Raw genomic sequence first — 22885 nt, 5'->3', positions numbered from 1 at the left:
GGTCCGAGTGGTTTCTACGAGATGCCGATTTTTACGTTCGGCCACCCCATTTTGTTGAGGTGTATGGGGACAAGATGTTTGGTGCAGAATACCATTGGATGACATAAAAATTTGAAATTGTTGAGATAAATATTCGCGTGCATTGTCACTTCTTAAGGTACGGATAGACAAGCCAAATTGGGTTCTTATTTCTTGATAAAATTTTTCAAAAATAGAAAACAATTCTGATCTGTTCTTCATTAAAAATAGCCACGTGCAACGTGAAAAATCATCAATAAAAGTGACAAAATACCTAGACCCAAAAGTAGACTCAGTACGCGAAGGACCCCAAAACATCGGAGTGAACTAAAGCAAAAGGGGACGCAGCCCGTTTATTGACTCGATTGGGAAAGTGACTACGAGTATGTTTCCCTAACTGACAAGACTCACAATGTAAACTAGATAATTTAGATAAGCTGGACACCATCTTTTGGAGCTTGGGGAGACCTGGATGACCTAACTGCGCATGTATAATGAGTGGAGAATCTGTGGCAGAGCATGTGGTGGATGACGCAGAGAAGTAGTAGAGGCCTTGAGACTCACATCCGACGCCAATCGTCTTCCCCGAACTCCGATCCTGCAAAGTAACAACACTATTAGTAAAGGTGATAGAACAATTAAGGGCACGAGTTAAACGACTGACTGACAGTAAATTAAACGGATAATTAGGTACATATAGAACAGAAGTAACAGAGAGAGATGGTAGGATTTGAACAGTACCAATCCCTTGGGATTGGGTTTTAGAACCATTTGCGGCGGTTATACTAGGTAAGAAACCAGAGGTAGAGATGGAAGAGAAAAAACCTTTATTACCGGTAACATGATCAGACGCACCAGAATCGAGGACCCAAGGACCAAGCGGAGATGATTGAGAGAGGCAAACAGATGAATTACCAATGTGTGCAACCGAAGCCGTGGAACCAGAGTTCTGATTAGTCTTACACCACCTGAGAAAATCGTCGTAGCTTGGCGTAGGATTTTGAAGTGAAGGTGAAGTCTGCATAGTATCGGGATAATCAATTTGAGCTGCATTTACCTGACGTGGAGGTCTGCCATGCAGCTTCCAGCAACGGTCGATAGTATGCCCAAGCCGATTACAATGGTCACACTTGGGACGAGGTTTGGAGTTAGATGACCCTCCTCGAAGGCGATTGTGATTGTTTCCAAGAGATGCAAGGGCAGCAGTGTCACCTGGTGTTGGAGCAGCAATAGATGGAGGAGAAACCGGACCAAACTCATGAGGTGTAGCCAAGCGCAACAGTTGTTCACTAACTGTATCATAGCTAGGAACAATAGTACCTGATAAAATCTGGTTACGAACGGATTCGAGTTCTGATGGTAGTCCTTTAAGTGCCATGACCATGAAATATTTACTCTGCTGTTCGGCATGAGCTGTTGCATCTTTTGCGTAAGGCATGAGGGTTTCATAACTGGCTTTCAAGGCATCAAGCTTACTCAGATAAGCTTGCACATCCATATTTTCCAACGTCAGTGTGTTGAGTTTGTGGATGACACTGTATAGAGAGTGAACGTCGTTGGAAAAGACTTTCTTAGCCTTTTCCCATACCTCATAACAAGTGGAGTAGGCTTGGTACTGAGCTTGGAGGTTAGGTGCTATGGAAAACCACAACACAGTACATAGAGAGGCATCAGTTTTCTTCCATTTAGCGAGTTTGTCGGGTGCAACGGCAGACAATTTTGTGGTTAGGTGCTCTTCAAATCCCTGACCGTGAAACCACGTATCGACAGCACGAGCCCATATGTTATAGTTTGCTGATCCGGTTAGTTTTTCACATGGGATTAGCGGAACTTTAGTAAACGAGTCTCCCATAACTTCAAGTTAACAAGAACGGGGCTGTTTGTACTGGAGGGTAGATTTTTGCGAGTCGGAAGAATAAACCGAGAGCGGATCTGCGATCAGAGAACAAAACTGAGCAAAAAAATTTTTTTTTTTTCGATGAACAGTACCGCGCCGGTGAACAGTACCGATCGATGAACAGTGTCGCACCGGTAAACAGTGCCGGTTGATGAACAGTGCGCGCGATGAACAGTACCGAAAAAGTCGTCGAAAAAAAAAAAGACAAACCGGAGTGATGACACGGTTTGCAGAAGGAAATTTCTCACTGGAAGACAGTAGGTCAACCGGGTAAAACACGGCGAAGAATTTCCTCTTAGTAGGCTCTAGATACCATGTTAAGAAATGTGGTTAGGCCTAACTCAACCCTACAAAACCGGCTTGTAGGGTGAGGATTGCCCTCACTTATAAGGACATGTTCAGGCCACATATTGTCCGATGTGGGACTCTTAACAAAACACATAGATACAGAGAAGGTTCCCGTAGAGTACTACGGATATGTTGGGTGCTTAAAACCTTCCCTATGTATAACCGATCTCCCGGACTCCAGAACATCTGATTAGGTGAAATCCCCACACCTAGAAAACTCCTAGGGTTTATTTGAGATCTTTTTCCCCTTCCTCCTCGTAGGATAATTAAAAAGTTCGTGTGCTATCCTAGGAAGAACTGAAATAAAATTCATCCCACAAGGGCGCCTCTCTCCTTACAAATTTCGCGTGAAGGGCCTGACGTGCCGTCCTCCCAGGTGAAACGGGGAGGTAAAAAAAACGACACCACAATAGCGAGTGAATGATTTCATAATAACGGTCTCACATTTTCTCACTTGAATAAATATAATGTGTTGTTTGATATCACTCATTGTTTATAATAATTTAATAAAATTATGATTTTATCGAAATAAATAAAATTTAATTAAGCTTATAGTGTACAATGTCCTATGGTAAAAGGTAGAGACGAGCTTTATAAGATATATTGTGTTTCCACTTTTGCCCATAATTATACTACTAAAGTATCGAACACCATCCAATCATATACTACTACATATATTTGAATCACCTGCTGCCCAACAGCATTGCAACTGTGTTTTTGTGAGTGTGAAGAGGGAGATATTGAAAATTAAAAATAAGTGATGAAACATAAAGAAATAATAAGAAAAATGTCTTTTTATTTCTAGTTAGTTTCTCTTTCTCCTCCTTTACTTTTAGAATCTTAGTTTCCATAGTTTTCTTAGCATAGCATATTATTTAAACAAAACTCTATACTTCCTATTTTAATCACATATTATTTTTATAAATTGTGATCATCATAGTTATATATTAATGAAGTATGATCACTTTTTTTTCTTTTCAAGTTTTCTACATCTATCTTTAATTTCCATTAAGTTATGTACCCTCTTATCCATGTGGCAAACTTCATGACTAGAGATGCTTAGATGTTGGCCATATACCAACATAAATTATACATATAGTTCTAGTCATAAATAGGGAATCTATGACTATATTGTGCATAGTTGTCTCAAAGATAGCATTATATTTTTTGCAAAAAAAGCATATAAAAATTGAAAATGAATTGTTGTTGGTTAACAGTTTAAGCACTTGCTCCAACAGGTACACCTTCCTTGAGCCTTGATGAACCATACAATGTTTCTTCAAACCTAATGATCTCATTCTTTGATCCATAAGCAACTTGAGTTCTATCATCAATGTTTTCAACAACCTTGTCTAGTACAGATTTGTAACCATCACTGCTGTAACCTCCAGCATTTTCAATCAATAGTCCTAATGGAGCTACCTCAAACAACAGTCTCAGCTTCGCTTTCGCAGTTGGTGATGTCACATTTGTGAATATTCCCTTCTCTTTTACAATAATCTGCATATAAAAACACATGTTTAAATCATATTATATTAAATTTTCATCGAGTCTCCAAGGCTATTATTAGCATATGGGACCTGTGCTCAGCACAGGTACCAAAAAATCATAGAGTACGCGATATAGATAAATTTCAATGAAGAAGGTTTTATTATAATGTCATGTATGAGAATATGTTGAGAAAAGAACCTGATTGACATCTGGAACCATTCCTCCAGTGTATCTCAATGTGTATTTTTCTCTGACATAGTAATCAACCAACTATAGATGAAAAAGGAAGAGGTAAGTATTCATTAATAGTATTTGATACATGTGAAAATACATAGAACAAAATATTATTTTTCTCATATAAGATAATTTCATATAGACCTTAGCATAATTGGTGTTGTCAAATGTAGCTCTCAAATTCCCAGGGGAGAATAGTTTTCCTTCACCAATTTCATAAGTCTCTTTGACATGCTGCCATTTTCCTGATATATGAATTGGATAATTTTGTCATACGATAAACTTGGATAGTTTTTGTCTTTAATAAACTCTATGACACCGATAACTCTGAAAAAATATGTGACAGTGTCAGTGTCAGTGTCAAAAACTGACACTGTCACACATTTTTTCAAATTATTACTGGTATCGATATGTCAGTGTCATGTTGTGTTTGAGGTGTTCGTGTTTCACTGGTAATAAGTTTATCTCACCAAAATAAATATCAATCTTACCTTCATCAAGCAGGAGAAACTCATGAGTACCAGGGAAATCTTTAAGAGCAAGAACATAAGTAGTTCTGGGACCTAAAACTCCCATAGCTGCAGCAACTTGTTCTCTTCCTGTGACTCCAAGCAACTTATCACCAGGCCAAACACCAAAGATGGTGCCAACTGTGAAATTTGTGTCTACTATGCTTGAACCATCAAGAGGGTCAAATGCAACACTAAATCCACCTGTTATGAGTTGCATATATATACTCAGTAAATTGCATAGCCTCAAAAAATGAATGCATTTGTATAAGAGACACCAATCATATTTTTTGATAGAATTATGGCAGACCTTCAACTGGACCTCCCATGTCTTGAAGCTCAGGAATTTCTTCTGAGCAAGCATACTTGCAGAAGTGAGAGTGTTTTAAGGCCTATGCATAGAAAATTACAACCGTCTCTCAGATCGGAACTCGGTCCTTAATGCTTATTGACAATAGTACTATTACTGAAATGTTCTAACCTCAAAAAGAAGATTGTTTGCAAGCATATCCACTGCAAGCTGTTCATCCCCAAAAGAATTAACACATTGTGTTCCACCACAAGAAGCTGTCTTCACTTTGAAAGAAATTGTTCTTAATGCTTCTCCCATGCACACCATCAACCTAATCAGACCCTTATCCGGTGTCGCCTTTGACAAGAATTCTTCCTACAATTCACAAACATCTGACATTAATTCAAAATGTTTTCATAAACTATATCCTGAAGTCAAGCTTGTGAAAATAAGTTGAAAACAGCTAATCGGCTTGTCATACTCATAAATTGTTTAAGGTCTTATACGGAGCCATCTCAATTTTTCAAAGATCATATGTAGATTAGTCACAATTTAATTATGACAAAATAAATAGAGATCCTATTTAATTATAGTTTAACTGGGAGAGACATTTTATAAGATCATATTTAGTCATAGTTTAACTGTGACCATTTTTGAACCTTGTGTGGTAACTCCCTTGCATGCTCTGAAAAATGATTATAGGTATATTTGTACAACTAAATAAGTTCAAAAAAATCAATCTAAATAGGTTAATTCAACTACTCATATGAGAACTTTGTTCTATGTAAGTAAAGTAACTCACCAAACTGTCACCAATTTCACATTTGGTTATGACTGAAGTAGCCTTTGTTCTTGAAAGCTTGAGTGTTGATTTGGATGACACTCTAAGAGATTCTCCAAAGAAAGAGCTAGATTTCAAACTCTGCCTCATTACAAAAACATGTTCATTAAAGTACACGAAGAACTTTTAAATTAATCATTAAAATCAAAAGTCATAAGATTCTTATACTCTATATTCTTCTATTCTATTTCAACATACCCTATAACCAGAAGAGGGAGTGATAGAGGGTAGGGAGTGTTTGGAAGAAACAGTAGGAAAGAAAGCTCCACGGGAGTAACATGCTATACCAGTTTCCATGGCTGCAAACTGAAAACTATGTGGAAAAGTTTTGAGAATGTAGTGTATGTTATTGCATTGAAAAAAGAGAGTAAGAAGGGGATATAGCAAATTATAGATATGTGGCTAATTATGCATGTAGTGCCACGTGGGATGTGATGAGTAGATAGGCTAATGAGGTTGCATTTTGAGGTGTAAATATTTAGCATCGCAAGTATTTATGTGGTTGTGATATGGTTTTCTATAGGAAGAGATATGGTAGGGGGATACTATCACTAATATTTGTTGGTTTGTGAGTTTGTTACTTTGTTTGTTGGTTCTTCTAATCGTGCAATATCGACATTGATATGAAATTTTCTTTTCTTGTATTAAACTATATTTACATTTATGTTAGATTTCATTTTTATTAGGTAAGAACAAGTTTAATCAAATACTTTATTATAATTGAAAAGAATTTCAATTAGGTTTGTGAGAGGACTTATACACCTATCATCTTAAAGTTCAGGGTGAATATGTGATATCTCTCTTATTTTGTGGTGGATGTTTCCCTCATGAAGAGAGAGAGAGAGAGAGAGAGAGAGAGAGAGAGAGAGAGAGAGAGAGAGAGAGAGAGAGAGAGAGAGAGAGAGAGAGAGGAGAGAGAGAGAGAGAGAGAGAGAGAGAGAGAGAGAGAGAGAGAGAGAGAGAGAGAGAGAGAGAGAGAGAGAGAGAGGAGAGAGAGAGAGAGAGAGAGAGAGAGAGAGAGAGAGCTAAATTTGATTGATCCCTCAATAATCGATTACAAGCTGGAGGTAATCGACTACCACAGTACTTGAATTACATATTTCACAACGCACCAACTTAATTCAAGTCTTTTAATTCTTCCATGTTCGTGTATTTCTTCATTCTCTTAAACACTTCAATTGTCACACCTTTGGTTAGTAAGTCAGTCACTTGATCATCACTATTGCTATACTCCAACTTCAGTTTTCCTTCATCCACAAGTTCCCTCAAGTAATGGAACCTCATTTCTTGGCTTAAGTTTATATTAGAAATATTGTCTAACATTAGTGTTACATGTTCATTCTTTTCAGTGCACAACTCCTGCAATAAATTTATCAACCACATAGCTTGACATGCACACAAAGATGTTGAAATATACTCGACCTCACAAGAAGAAATCACCACAACTAGTTCCTTCTTAAAACACCAATATATCGGTGCTTCTCCGTACAGAAGTATGTATTCATCAATAGATTTTCTATCATCTTTATCATTACACCAGTTTGAGTTGGTATAGTCGATCAATTTTCAACTTATACCTTTGCCTGTTGCAGGAAATAGAGTTTCACAGTCGATTGAACCTTTGATGTATTTAAGAATTTTCTTGAGTACTGCCAAGTGTGATGTCTTTGGCTTCACTATGAACCTGCTCATGATTCCCACATTATATGCCAAGTCTGGTTGTGTATTGCACAAGTACCGCAATGATCCAATCAACCTCCTTTAGTGTGTTGGATTAACTTCATGCTTATCTTTATTCTTTAACAGCTGCAACCTTAGTTCTGCAGGTGTAATAGCTCCATTTCAAACTTCTTCAATATCTCAAATGCATACCTCTTCTGATGCATAAGTATCCCTTTTTTAAACTTGTGAAATTAAATGCCATGGAAGTATGTCATAAGACCAAGGCCATTCATTTCAAAATCCTTTGTGAGATCAATTTTAAATTCAATAATGTATTCTTCATTGATGCCCGTAATCACAAATCATCAACATAGAGACATAGGATGATCATACCTTTGCTTGCATCTTTATTCACATACACTCCAAAATCAAATATACATTTATTAAATCCTATCTCCTTTAGAAATCCATCAATTCTCTTGTTCCAAGCCCTAGGTTCTTGCTTCAGCCCATACAATGCCTTTCTCAACCTATAAAATTTGGATTCCTAATTTTTCATAATAAAATCAGGTGATTATGCTACATACACTTCCTCTTTTAAAGGGTCATTTAAAAACGCATATTTCACATTCATTTGGTAGATGAACCCATTGTTCTTATTGGCAATTCCAATAACTAGCCTAATGATTTCAAATCTGACTGCAGGTGCAAACACTTCCTCAGAATCTATGTCTTCTCTTTGCATAAACCCATATGCCACTAATTTGGCCTTGTGCTTGATCACTTCACCTTTTAGATTTACCTTCACCTTGAACATCCTTTTCACACCAATTGGCTTCTTTCCTTGATGTAGATCAACTAGTTCCCATGTATTATTTTTCTTGATTGACTCCAACTCCTCCTTCATTGCACATATCCATTTTGGATCACTCAATGCCTACTCTATTTTTACTGGTTTAGATTCAACCATGAGTGCAAACTGAATAGGTCACCATCATTATTTATTTCAATATCCGAGAACAACTGACAATCTTGTACTCTAGCAGACATGTCTCTTTGCCTTGTTGATCTCCTTACTTTTCCTTCAACTTGGATTTCTCTATTTGTTGTTTCTGTCCCACTAAACACTGCAAAATTGTACCAGGTCTATGGTGATCAATTACGTCAAGCTGAAAAATCGATTACCATCCTATTCTAATCTTTCATTTTGTCAAAAACCACTTCCCTATTATTTATTGTCCTTCTATTAACAGCATCATAGAGCTTGTACTCACCATTAGAGTGATACCCTACAAGTATCATTTAATCTCCATTGTCATCTAGCTTTCTTCTTGGTTTATTCGAAACATGTCTATATGCCACTAAACTAAACACCCTTAAGTGACTCATACTTGGTTTGAATCCTGACCAAGATTATGCATGTGTGATATTTTTCAACTTCTTTATTAGACACCTATTCAAAAAAGATGTGGTTGTGGATACTGCTTCTCCCCATTATTCTTTTGGCAAGTGCTCCCCTTTCAACATGCTCCTTACCATGTTCATAATTGATTTATAGCTCAGGAAAGAAATCTCCCTATGGCAAGAGCATGACTATGTCTGCAAAAATCACATTCTGAATAGTTTTGCAGATGATCTGTAGGATTATGACACTAATTGCAAGACTGCTAAACAGGTATGTGAAGCTTTGTAGAAGAAAAATGATACTGAAGAAGTAGGTGCAAATAAATATGATGTCAGTCGCTACTGGAACTATAATATGGTGGATGAAAGGTCAGTGGGAGCTCAAATCCATAAAATTCAGAAATTGCTCATGAAATCATAACGGGATGTATGTGTTAGAACAAGATTTGTTCTGATCAATTATCTTAGTTTTGATGATAACAATAATATGAATTTTGCTTAAGATAATATGGTACTCTAATCCAACGCAATTTCCTTTTCAGGAAATATATAAAGAGTATGCATAATTCAGCGCTCAGAAGCTTTGACTCAGAAGGTTCAGCATGCAACATCAGAACATGGTCTGGCAAGACATCAGAAGATGGTCGAAGCAGAATCAGAACATGGGTCTATGGAAGCATCAGAAGAACATGAGATCAGAAGCACTGAAGTTCTGATGGTATCACGCTCAGAAGAACTTCAAGGTCAGAAGATCAGAAGATGCTTTGCACCAAGCTGTTTGACTCTGATGATATTCAAACGTTGTATTTACAAACATCAGATCAGAAGAAAGTACAAGTGGCAGGCTACGCTGACTGACAAAAGGAACGTTAGAAGCTATTAAAGGCAACGTCAGTAGACACAGCGTGAACAAGGCTCGAGGTAGTTGACAAAAGCGTATAACATTAAATGCAAAGCTGTACGGAACACGCAAAGCATTAAATGGATTCAACGGTCATCTTCTCAAACGCCTATATATATGAAGTTCTGATGAGAAGCAAGGTTAACCAATTTTGAACAAACTCTGAACCAAATTCTGTGAATATTAACTTGCTGAAACGCTGTTCAATTCAAAGCTCAGAATCTTCATCTTCATCAAAGCTCACTACATTGCTTTTGTAATATCTTAGTGAGATTAAGCTTAAACGTTAAGAGAAATATCACAGTTTGTGATTATAGCTTTTTAGAAGCATTGTAAAACTCTTAGAAAGATTACATTAAGTTGTAAGTAACTAGAGTGATCGTGTTGATCAGAATACTCTAGGAAGTCTTAGCTTGTGTCTAAGCAGTTGTAATTAGAGTGATCACGTGGTGGTCAGGATACTCTAAGAAAGTCTTAGCTTGTGTCTAAGCAGTTGTTCCTGGAGTGATCAAGTTGTGATCAGGATACTCTAGAAGACTTAGTCGTGGACTAAGTGGAAAACCATTGTAATCCGTGCGATTAGTGGATTAAATCCTCAGTTGAGGTAAATCATCTCTGCGGGGGTGGACTGGAGTAGTTTAGTTAACAACGAACCAGGATAAAAATAACTGTGCAATTTATTTTTATCTGTCTAGTTTTTAAAGCTACACTTATTCAAACCCCCCCTTTCTAAGTGTTTTTCTATCCTTCAATTGGTATCAGAGCGCCGGTTCTAAGGTGCAAGCACTTAACCGTGTTTAGAAAAGATTCAGGAAGAGAAAAACGCTTCATTAAAAGATGGCTGGTGAATCTCAAGCAAATCCAACTCCATCTACATCTGGCTCTGCTGAGCAACACAACGGAAACAATGGTTATACTAGACCACCAGTATTTGATGGTGAAAACTTTGAATACTGGAAAGATAAACTGGAAAGTTACTTTCTTGGTCTAGATGGTGATCTATGGGATCTTCTGATGGATGGTTACAAACATCCGGTAAATGCCAGAGGCGTAAAGCTGACAAGGCAAGAAATGAGCGATGATCAGAAGAAGCTTTTCAGGAATCATCATAAATGCAGAACTGTTTTGCTGAATGCTATCTCTCATGCTGAGTATGAGAAGATATCTAACAGGGAAACGGCCTATGACATATATGAGTCCTTGAAAATGACTCATGAAGGAAATGCTCAAGTCAAGGAGACAAAAGCTCTTGCACTAATCCAGAAGTATGAAGCCTTCAAGATGGAGGATGATGAAGACATTGAAAAGATGTTTTCAAGATTTCAAACTTTGACTGCTGGATTGAAAGTTCTTGACAAAGGCTACACCAAGGCTGATCATGTAAAGAAGAACATCAGAAGTTTGCCCAGAAGATGGGGCCCAATGGTGACTGCATTCAAGATTGCCAAGAATCTGAATGAAGTCTCTTTGGAAGAGCTTATCAGTGCCTTGAGAAGCCATGAAATTGAGCTGGACGCAAACGAGCCTCAGAAGAAAGGTAAGTCTATTGCATTAAAATCTAATGTTAAAAAATGCACTAACGCTTTTCAGGCAAGAGAAGAAGATTCTGAAGAATCAGAATCTGAAGAAGAAGATGAACTGTCCTTGATCTCCAGAAGGCTAAATCAACTCTGGAAGAACAAGCAAAGGAAGTTCAGAGGTGTCAGAAGTTCAAAGAAATTTGAACGTGGAGAATCTTCTGATGACAGAAGATCTGACAAGAAGAAGGCTGTCTGCTATGAGTGCAATGAGCCTGGACATTACAAGAATGAGTGTCCGAAACTTCAGAAAGAAAATCCCAAGAAGAAGTTTCATAAGAAGAAAGGTCTTATGGCAACCTGGGATGAATCAGAAGATGATTCAGACTCTGAAGATGAGCAGGCTAACTGTGCGCTGATGGCGACAGAAGATGATGGATCAGAATCTACATCAGAATCAGATTCTGAAGAGGTATTTTCTGAACTATCTAGAAAAGAGTTAGTTTCCAGTCTAACAGAACTTCTGGAACTCAAAGCTCATCTTAGTATCAAATACAAAAAGCTGAAGAAGCAATTTGAATTTGAAACTAAGAAGCTGGAATTGGAAAATTCTGAACTGAAGGAAAAAGTTTTAAATTTATCCAAAAACAGTGAATCTCCTTCTGAAACAGAAAAAGCCATTCCTAGCATGAATCATATTTTGAAAGAATATGACTTGAGCTTCAGAAAATTTTTATCTAGAAGCATAGGCAGAAGTCAACTTGCTTCTATGATATATGCTGTGTCTGGAAATAATAGAGTAGGCATTGGTTATGAGGGTGAAACCCCATACAAACTTGAACCTGTTGATAAGATGAAAATCACATACAAGCCGTTGTATGATGAGTTCAAGTATGGCCACTCCCATGATATTAGGCACACATCACATGCACAAAGCTTTCACGTTACACACACTAAGAAGCATGTGACACAACCTAGGAAATATCATGAAACTCACATTAAGAATTATCATGCTGTTCCTCCTATTGCTTACAATGTTAAACCCAAGTTCAATCAGAACTTGAGAAAAACTAACAAGAAAGGACCCAAGAAAATGTGGGTACCTAAGGATAAGATCATTCCTATTGCAGATATCCTTGGCTGCAAAAAGGACAAAGCACAACATGTCATGGTACCTGGACTCTGGATGCTCACGACACATGATAGGAAGAAGGTCTATGTTCCAAGACCTGGTGCTTAAGTCTGGAGGAGAAGTCAAGTTTGGAGGAGATCAGAAGGGCAAGATAATTGGCTCTGGAACTATAAAGTCTGGTAACTCTCCTTCCATTTCAAATGTACTTCTTGTAGAAGGATTAACACATAACCTCTTATCTATCAGTCAATTGAGTGACAATGGTTATGATATAATCTTTAATCAAAAGTCTTGCAAGGCTGTAAATCAGAAGGATGGCTCAATCCTATTTACCGGCAAGAGGAAGAACAACATTTATAAGACAGATCTGCAAGATCTTATGAGTCAGAAGGTGACTTGTCTTATGTCTGTTTCTGAAGAGCAGTGGGTCTGGCACAGAAGATTAGGTCATGCTAGTTTGAGAAAGATTTCTCAGATTAACAAACTGGATCTTGTCAGAGGACTCCCTAATCTGAAATTCAAATTAGATGCTCTTTGTGAAGCATGTCAGAAGGGCAAGTTCTCCAAACCTGCATTCAAATCCAAGAATGTTGTTTCTACCTCAAGGCCATTAGAACTCTTGCACATTGATCTGTTTGGCCCAGTAAAAACAGCATCTGTCAGAGGGAAGAAATATGGATTAGTCATTGTAGATGATTATAGCCGCTGGACATGGGTAAAGTTCTTGAAACACAAGGATGAGTCTCATTCAGTGTTCTTTGAATTCTGCACTCAGATTCAATCTGAGAAAGAGTGTAAAATCATAAAGGTCAGAAGTGATCATGGTGGTGAATTTGAGAATAGATTCTTTGAAAAGTTCTTCAAAGAAAATGGTATTGCCCATGATTTCTCTTGTCCTAGAACTCCACAGCAAAATGGAGTTGTAGAACGAAAGAATAGGACTCTGCAAGAAATGGCCAGAACCATGATCAATGAAACCAATATGGCTAAGCATTTCTGGGCAGAAGCAATAAACACTGCATGCTATATTCAGAATAGAATCTCTATCAGACCTATTCTAAATAAAACTCCTTATGAATTGTGGAAGAACAGAAAGCCCAACATTTCATATTTCCATCCTTTTGGATGTGTATGCTTTATTCTGAACACTAAAGATCATCTTGGTAAATTTGATTCCAAAGCACAAAAATGTTTCCTTCTCGGATATTCTGAACGCTCAAAAGGCTACAGAGTATACAATACTGAAACATTGGTTGTAGAAGAATCAATCAATATCAGGTTTGATGATAAGCTTGGTTCTGAAAAACCAAAGCAGTTTGATAATTTTGCAGATTGTGATATTGATGTATCAGAAGTTGTTGAGCCAAGAAGCAACGCATCAGAAGCAGAGCTTCTCATAAGCAAAGAATCTGAAGATCAAGTATCAGCTTCTCTGGAGAATCTAAGCATTTCTGAAGAACCATCTGTCAGAAGATCATCCAGACTCATTTCTGGTCATTCAGAAGATGTCATTCTTGGAAAGAAGGATGATCCAATCAGAACAAGAGCATTCCTTAAGAACAATGCAGACTGTCAATTAGGTCTTGTATCTTTGATCGAGCCAACTTCTGTTGATCATGCTCTAGAAGATCCAGACTGGATAATTGCTATGCAAGAAGAACTAAATCAGTTTACAAGGAATGATGTTTGGGATCTTGTTCCTAGACCGGATGGATTCAATATAATCGGTACAAAATGGGTCTTCAGAAACAAGCTCAGTGAGAAAGGTGAAGTGGTAAGAAACAAAGCCAGACTGGTGGCTCAGGGTTACAGTCAGCAAGAAGGGATTGACTATACAGAAACCTTTGCACCAGTGGCCAGGTTAGAATCTATTCGTCTATTAATTTCATTTGCCACTCAACATAACATCACTCTCTATCAGATGGATGTTAAGAGTGCTTTCTTAAATGGTTATATAGATGAAGAAGTTTATGTCCATCAACCTCCTGGTTTTGAAGACTCTATGTCTCCTAATCATGTTTTTAAACTAAAGAAATCATTGTATGGATTGAAACAAGCTCCCATAGCTTGGTATGAACGCTTAAGTTCTTTCCTTCTGGATAATGGTTTCACTAGAGGAAAAGTGGACACTACTCTCTTTTGTAAAACCTTTAAAAGGGATATTTTAATTTGTCAAATATATGTAGATGATATTATTTTTGGAACATCTATTGCTACACTTGGAAAGGAGTTTGCTGAGTCTATGCAGGCTGAGTTTGAAATGAGCATGATGGGAGAACTCAAGTACTTCCTTGGAATACAAATAAATCAAACATCAGAAGGAACGTATGTTCACCAAACCAAGTATGTGAAGGAACTTCTGAAGAAGTTTAATCTTCTAGACTGCAAAGAAACCAAAACTCCTATGCATCCAACATGCATCCTAGGTAAGGATGAGGTAAGTAAGAAGGTAGATCAGAAGTTATACAGAGGTATGATTGGATCTCTTCTATATTTGACTGCTTCTAGACCTGACATTCTTTTCAGTGTTTGTTTGTGTGCTAGATTCCAATCAGACCCTAGAGAATCTCATTTAACTGCTGTTAAGAGAATTCTAAGGTATCTGAAAGGTACTACTAATGTTGGCTTAGTTTACAGAAAATCTAAAGAATACAACTTAGTAGGATTTTGCGATGCTGACTATGCTGGAGACAGAATTGAAAGAAAGAGTACTTCAGGAAGTTGTCAATTTCTTGGAAGTCATTTGATCTCCTGGTATAGCAAGAAGCATGCAACTATTGCTCTATCAACAACAGAAGCAGAATATGTCTCTGCTGCTGGTTGTAGTACACAGATGCTCTGGATGAAGAGTCAGCTAGAAGATTATCAGATATATGAGAGTAACATTCCTATATTCTGTGATAATACTTCTGCTATATGTTTATCTAAGAATCCTATTCTTCATTCAAAAGCTAAACATATTGAGATTAAACATCATTTCATAAGGGACTATGTTCAGAAGGGTGTTCTATCTTTAAACTTTGTGGATACAGACCATCAATGGGCTGATATCTTTACAAAACCCCTGGCTGAAGATAGGTTTAAGTTCATTCTGAAGAACATCAGTATGGATTTATGCCCAGAATGAGAAGATGAGAAGTTCTTATGTATGAGTATCTTCTGAAATGTAAGTGGATTATTTGTTAATCAGAAGTTCTGATTGAAATCAATTAGAAATTATGATTCAGTTATTACTAACGTTTCATTGTCTAAGTTGATTCAGAACCTCTTTAAAAGCAAAACAGCTGTAACTTTTTATCTCGGGATGGTAAACCTGTCTTTACTGTTCATGGATAAGCGCGCGTGCAGTTGAAGGGACGCCGACCATAGGTAACTGTGCAAGTCACCTCATTTGTCTTTATTATCTCTCCTCATGTCACGTAACATTAAATGCTATTCATCATTTGTTTCACTTTAAATACTCTTCAAACGCTTCTCCTTCCCTCTTACATTTTCTCTATTGTACTTTCTCATTTTTTTTTCTATTTAAATCCTCCGTTCCTTTGCATTCCTCATCAAGTTTTTCTCTCTCTAGTCTATTTCCTTTCTTGCTCAAACAAAGTTTTTTTTTTTCTTCTTTAAAAATTCCTAGTTCAAACCTAGCGTTCTTCATGAATCCTTTCAACTCTATAAGAACGGATGGAAGGGTTACTCAGTTACCGGATGTGAAGCATATCTTGGGATGGCTCTCCAAGTCTCTTTCAAGACAGATCTCTTCTTCAATGTTGTTATCAACATTTATCCAAAGGAAGAAGACCTTCTTGAGTCACTGGAGCCCGTTTGCAACATTAGCTCCCTGTATGTGAACTGTCCCTCACTTCCTCCCTGGTCTATTGAATCTCTCCTACAGTGGAGGTTCTAGTCTGAAAAGACAAGAAGACCACAGGGATTCTTGATGGGTTGACACAGATTGTGTCTTGCTAGGGTTTTGTTTTTAATTTTTGTAGTCATTTCCTCTTGGGATGACTTTTTATGTATTTGCTAGGAATGTTTCTCATCTTGTTAAACATAAGAACCTTTGTAAAATCTTTTGATTATCAATGAAAAGTTTCTTTGTTTTTACATTCCAGTATTTTTTATTTGTCGTTCTATACATCTGAATCTTTTGAATATTCTTTTTGATGTTATGACAAAAAGGGGGAGAAGATAAATGATAAATGATTTGATTAATCTATCAGTTGCTGGGTAAAGCTCCCACACATTCACTAACAAGAACTGCAAGTTCTATATGGTTTAAGTGTTTTGCAGGTATAAAGAAGTGAAGAAAATCTTCAAAGCAAACACAAGAAGCAAAACCATAAGAAGCGTTATTCTGTAAAAAGAATAAGCTTATGGAAACTGAAGCAAGCTGAGTGCTGTCAAGCTTCAGAATCAGAAGCACCGATAATAGAATTTGATCCAAAATTTGTCTATTTGCTGTGACAAAATTCTATTTGCTCTGATAAATTTTATGTTCTGACTCGTTCATGCTGACTTTTGTCGTGTAGTTTTTGTTCTGTAACATTTCAGGATGTAGAGATGCTCTGATGATGCTCTGGTACATTCACCAATGTTCTGATACAAATCTAGCATGAAGTGATGTTGGTAGAAATTCAAAGCTCTGAAGCTATCCGAGGGAAGCAGAAATCAGAAGCTGTGAATGTTCTAAAGATCCAGAAAACTCAAGTTCTGAAGCTGTCCTAAATGGAAGCAGAAATCAGAAGCTGTGAATGTTCTGAAGATCAAAGAAATTCAAGTTCTGAAGCTGTCCTAGATGGAAGCAGGAATCAGAAGCTGGGAATGTTCTGAAGATCAAAGAAATTCAAGTTCTGAAGCTGTCCTGAATGGAAGCAGGAATCAGAAGCTATGAGTGTTCTAGGGATCTAAAGAAATTCAAGTTATGAAGCTGTCCAATGGAAGCAGAAGTCAGAAGCTATGAATTCTCTGAAGACAGAAGCTTATGTGATCGTCTCTACCGAAATAATCAGGGAAGTCTTTTATTAAAGTTCTTCGAGTATTTATTTCAGGGGGAGATTATTTATCTCAGGGGGAGATTGTTAATCTCAGGGGGAGACATATTCACATGCTTATGCTATAGCTGTGTAATTTGTCTTTTGCCGTCTGCTCTTTCTGATCGCAAATTCATATCATTTATATATGTTTTTGTCATCATCAAAAAGGGGGAGATTGTTAGAACAAGATTTGTTCTGATCAATTATCTTAGTTTTGATGATAACAATAATATGAATTTTGCTTAAGATAATATGGTACTCTAATCCAACGCAATTTCCTTTTCAGGAAATATATAAAGAGTATGCATAATTCAGCGCTCAGAAGCTTTGACTCAGAAGGTTCAGCATGCAACATCAGAACATGGTCTGGCAAGACATCAGAAGATGGTCGAAGCAGAATCAGAACATGGGTCTATGGAAGCATCAGAAGAACATGAGATCAGAAGCACTGAAGTTCTGATGGTATCACGCTCAGAAGCACTTCAAGGTCAGAAGATCAGAAGATGCTTTGCACCAAGCTGTTTGACTCTGATGATATTCAAACGTTGTATTTACAAACATCAGATCAGAAGAAAGTACAAGTGGCAGGCTACGCTGACTGACAAAAGGAACGTTAGAAGCTATTAAAGGCAACGTCAGTAGACACAGCGTGAACAAGGCTCGAGGTAGTTGACAAAAGCGTATAACATTAAATGCAAAGCTGTACGGAACACGCAAAGCATTAAATGGATTCAACGGTCATCTTCTCAAACGCCTATATATATGAAGTTCTGATGAGAAGCAAGGTTAACCAATTTTGAACAAACTCTGAACCAAATTTTGTGAATATTAACTTGCTGAAACGCTGTTCAATTCAAAGCTCAGAATCTTCATCTTCATCAAAGCTCACTACATTGCTTTTGTAATATCTTAGTGAGATTAAGCTTAAACGTTAAGAGAAATATCACAGTTTGTGATTATAGCTTTTTAGAAGCATTGTAAAACTCTTAGAAAGATTACATTAAGTTGTAAGTAACTAGAGTGATCGTGTTGATCAGAATACTCTAGGAAGTCTTAGCTTGTGTCTAAGCAGTTGTAATTAGAGTGATCACGTGGTGGTCAGGATACTCTAAGAAAGTCTTAGCTTGTGTCTAAGCAGTTGTTCCTGGAGTGATCAAGTTGTGATCAGGATACTCTAGAAGACTTAGTCGTGGACTAAGTGGAAAACCATTGTAATCCGTGCGATTAGTGGATTAAATCCTCAGTTGAGGTAAATCATCTCTGCGGGGGTGGACTGGAGTAGTTTAGTTAACAACGAACCAGGATAAAAATAACTGTTCAATTTATTTTTATCTGTCTAGTTTTTAAAGCTACACTTATTCAAACCCCCCTTTCTAAGTGTTTTTCTATCCTTCAGTATGCCTCCTCGATGAATAATTTTATATTGGTGTTATAATTGACAAACTTCCCCCGGTTTAAGACTTTAAAAATTTGCTTCGATATAAAACTAAAGAATTTTCAATCGAGAGTCTGATTACTTGCCTCCAAATTGAAGAGGAATTTCGGAGACAAGATCTGAAAGATGAAACCTTAGTTGTTTCAAACAACAAAAATAAATTAGGTGTGATTCTGAAGCCTACAGACAACCCATTAAAGAATCATAACCACAATGTTGTGAACCAAATTAAGAAGGGGGATCCCTCGAGGGCCCCATCTGCTCCGATCTCTAGACATCAGCCACCACCCCAAAGAAATGATGCTACGACGTTCATCTATTCTAATTGTGGAAAGTCGAGTCATATGGCTAAGAGATGTAAGAATAGGCCTAAACCTGCTGCTGACTCTAATGCTCAGGTTAACTTGACTTATAGCAATTCATTGTTATGATCACAGAAGTCAACATGGCTTGTGGAAGTGAAGGCTAGTGGATAGACATTGGCGCCTCTCATCATGTATGTTACAATCGTGTTGTGTTCAAGACATACGTGAATGCTAAAAATAAGAAAGTGATGTTGGGAGATGCTCATACCACTAATGTTGCTGGAAGTGGAGACGTGGAGCTAAAATTTACCTCCTGGAAGACTTTGATCCTGAAGGATTTCGTGCACGTTCCTGAAATTAGGAAGAACCTTGCTTATGATTTTCATTTAAATAAGGCAGGGTTTAGTTAAACTATAGGGGCAGCTTTGTGCACCATCACTAAGAATGGTATTTTTGTTGGGAAAGGGTACGCCACTAATGGCATGTTTAAGTTAAATGTTGATTTGAATAAAATTTCTCCTTTTGATTACTCTTTGTGATTTTAATACGTGAATGCTAAAAATAAGAAAGTGATGTTGGGAGATGCTCATACCACTAATGGCATGTTTAAGTTAAATGTTGATTTGAATGGTATTTAATGACTTTTATTTTTTAAAAAAATGGAATTGTACATGAAACGATTGCTCCATATTCTCCTGAAATGAATGGTAAAGCAGAAATAAAGAATAGAATGAAGGTGCAAAAAACACTAGAAAGGGGGGGTTTGAATAGGGTTTTTAAAACACAAATATTTTTATAAAAACATTTCCCCTTTCCTTGAAACAACAAGTCCTTTGCTATTAATAATAACTAAAAATGCATAAAGGAAAGAACATGTTATTTTTATACTAATTCACTTGAGAAACCCTCAAGCCAGTCCAGTCCACCCTTCCGAGGTGATTTTGCCTCTCTCAATCGAGGACTTAATCCATTATAACCGAAACGATTACAATCGCACGGGCAACAGTCGGTGACTAAAGTTTGCACAGACAACCCTTGTGACTAACTACCTGCACAGGCAACCCCTTTGACTAACAACCTGCATAGGCAACCCCTGTGACTAACAACCTCTAAGACTCTCTAGTCCTAGACTTCTTGAGACACATGACCTTCACTCGGTCTCTTAAGGAACGATCAAACAACCTTTGATCATGGTTTGTTAACAGTATATATGCTTCTACACAAGCAGGATGTAAACTTTCTTTTTCAAATCTAAGACTAAAAGAAAAATGAAGCTATTAACAATCTATATAGAGTGAGTTTGTTCGTTGAGGTTCAGCTTCTTCTTTGAGTCTTCAAGCCCTTTTATAGCCAATAGAATAATATAACCGTTGGAGGGCAAATTCTGAATCTTGCAGAATGTTTGCGGCTTGCTTGTAGTGGGAGACAAAATAGTACGCAATGTCCGTCCTTTTTCTTGGAATGGAGCGAAACATTCGCATGTGCCTTGTACTTTGTACTATAGTATAAAGTTAACTTTTTCTTCTTGAACTTCAGAGGCTCACAACATGAGTTGAAAGAAAAAGAATGATCTTTGAATTCTTTAGAAATTCAAGTCTTCAGAGTCTTCCGAACCACGTCTTCAGAGTCTTCAGCACTAGGTCTTCAGAATCCTTTTGTCTTCAGAAACTTGAGTCTTCAGATCTTCAGAGTCTTCAGCACTTGGTCTTCAGAATCCTTTTATCTTCAAAAACTTGAGTCTTCAGATCTTCAAGTCTTCAGAGTCTTCAGAACCACGTCATCAGAGTCTTTCAGCACTTGGTCTTTAGAACTAGTTTCTTCAGAACTTCTATCAGAATGATTACTTCATATGCTTATGCTTCTGAAGTTGTTGCTATTTTTCAGCAAAACCTTGTAGTGCAGAAATATAACCTGATGGATTTTGATGTTTTAGCCACGCGTTCTCATCAGAATCAAACATGTTTGTTAAGTACTCAACAATAACAAACGTTAGTATAACAAAATTGTTCATACACATTTGTTCTCATCAAAACTTATAGACGTATTGCAGAACCAAATCTTGTTCTAACATAGAACTCTTATTGAACTTGTTGTTGCAATTGTGATGAACTCTGGAGCTGCACTTCACTAGTGGGGGAAATTTTATTGACTGTTTGTTATGTTCGGAATAGATTTCCCAAGTCAAAAATTAAGATCTCTCCTTATTTGAGAACTCAGGGGATGTCTGGCTTATGTCAGAATTTCGGATCCAAAATGAGTTAAACTCGCTAGTAGAACCTATGAATGTGTAATCATCAGGTATGCAGCAAACAGTAAGGCATATAGGTTTTATGAACTAAATGAAAAAGTGTTCATAGAATCAAATGATGTTGAATTCTATGAAGACAAATTTTCTTTCAAATCGAGAAATAGTGGGGGCGCTCAGTCGAGCAACATTCAAGTGAGAAGAAGCACAAAAAGCAACAACGATGTAGACACAAAACTCTAACAAAGTAAAAGAGTAAGAGTTTCTAAAGAATATGGGCCTGATTATGCGACTTATAATGTAGAAGAAGATCCAATAAATATTCAAGAAGACTTGTCATATCTAGATGCAAATTTATGGCAAAAAGTTATTAATAATTAGATAGAATCTTTAGAATCTAACAAGACCTGGACTTTAGTAGACTTGTCTCCTGGTTGCAAACCAATCGGTTGTAAATGAATTTTGAAAAAGAAATTAAATTTTAATGGAACTATTGATAAATACAAGGCTCGCCTTGTAGCCAAGGATTTTAGACAAATAGAAAATATAGATTTCTTCGATACCTTCTCTCCAGTCACTAGAATTACATCCATTAGGGTACTTATTTCAATAGGTTCTATTTATAACCTAATAGTACATCAAATGGATGCTAAAATGGGTTTTTTAAATGGTGACTTAGAAGAAGAAATCTATATGGAACAACTGGAAGGGTTTGTGATCCATGGACAAGAAAACATGGTTTGTAAGTTAGACAAGTCTCTGTATGGACTGAAACAGGCTCCTAAGAAATGGCATGAAAAGTTTGATAACTTAATGATATCAAATGAGTACAAAGTGAATGAAAGTGATAAACGCGTTTATTACAAATCTGAGAACCGCGTATGCACTATTATATGTTTCTATGTAAACAATATACTCATATTTGGATCAAACATTCAGTCCATTAATGATGTGAACTCATTGTTGTGCAACAAATTTGATATGAAAGACCTCGGAGAAGCAAGCGTGATCCTTGGTATCAAGATCACGAGATCCGAACAAGGAATTTATCTAGATCAATCACACTATATGGAGAAGATCTTAAAGAAATAAAAATACTTTGACTGTAAACCTGCATGCACACCATATGATCCAAGTGTGAAATTGTTTAAGAACACTGGGAAAATGTCACACAAACACAATATGCGAGCATTATTGGCAGTCTTATATATGACACTGATTGTACTAGATTCGACATTGTATATGTTGTAGGATTGTTATGCGGGTTTATGAGTATACCGAGTAACGAGCACTGGAAAGCTATTGAGTGAGTCATGAGGTACCTTAAAAGAACCACGGATCTCGGCCTACATTATCAGAAATTTCCTATTGTACTAAGAGACTACAATGATGCAGATTGGAACACCTTGTCGGATGATTCTAAAGCTACTAATGGCTATATATTTAGCTAGTTTGAGGATTTGTATCTTGGAAATCAAAGAAACAAACTATCATGGCTCAGTCCATAATGGTTTCAGAGATGATATCACTAGCCACATCTTGTGAAGAAGAAGAAGAAGGTTGGTTAAGATGTTTGCTAGTTGAGATCCCTTATGGGAAAAACCTATGCCAGTTGTGTTAATCC

At 37.0% G+C, this 22885-nt stretch overlaps 1 protein-coding gene across 1 annotated transcript; it reads right to left on the bottom strand.

The window, feature by feature from the left end:
• Positions 1-3295: 3295 nt before the first annotated feature.
• LOC131656122 (sedoheptulose-1,7-bisphosphatase, chloroplastic) lies at positions 3296-6006 on the bottom strand. The gene is made up of 8 exons (XM_058925886.1): positions 5829-6006; positions 5592-5711; positions 4979-5164; positions 4808-4889; positions 4480-4701; positions 4133-4233; positions 3953-4024; positions 3296-3763 (listed from the first exon to the last, which is right to left on the bottom strand). The coding sequence occupies exons 1-8, from the start codon at positions 5925-5927 to the stop codon at positions 3482-3484; spliced, it is 1164 nt and encodes a 387-aa protein (XP_058781869.1). The 5' UTR covers positions 5928-6006; the 3' UTR covers positions 3296-3481.
• Between the last annotated feature and the right edge of the window lie 16879 nt (positions 6007-22885).

Source organism: Vicia villosa, linkage group LG3 (assembly GCF_029867415.1).
Source record: "Vicia villosa cultivar HV-30 ecotype Madison, WI linkage group LG3, Vvil1.0, whole genome shotgun sequence".
Taxonomy (NCBI): Eukaryota; Viridiplantae; Streptophyta; class Magnoliopsida; order Fabales; family Fabaceae; genus Vicia; species Vicia villosa.
Note: the sequence above shows the minus strand (reverse complement) of the source record. Positions and strands in the feature narration are given on the sequence as shown.

What these genes read in the sequence shown, in the direction of transcription:
- LOC131656122 (XM_058925886.1), bottom strand. Translation starts at nt 5,927, where the DNA reads ATGGAAACTGGTATAGCATGTTACTCCCGTGGAGCTTTCTTTCCTACT. An exon ending in CAAACAATCTTCTTTTTGAG is followed by an intron (nt 4,890 to 4,978) that starts GTTAGAACATTT and finishes TTCTATGCATAG; the next exon opens with GCCTTAAAACACTCTCACTT. An exon ending in GTTTCTCCTGCTTGATGAAG is followed by an intron (nt 4,234 to 4,479) that starts GTAAGATTGATA and finishes TTCATATATCAG; the next exon opens with GAAAATGGCAGCATGTCAAA.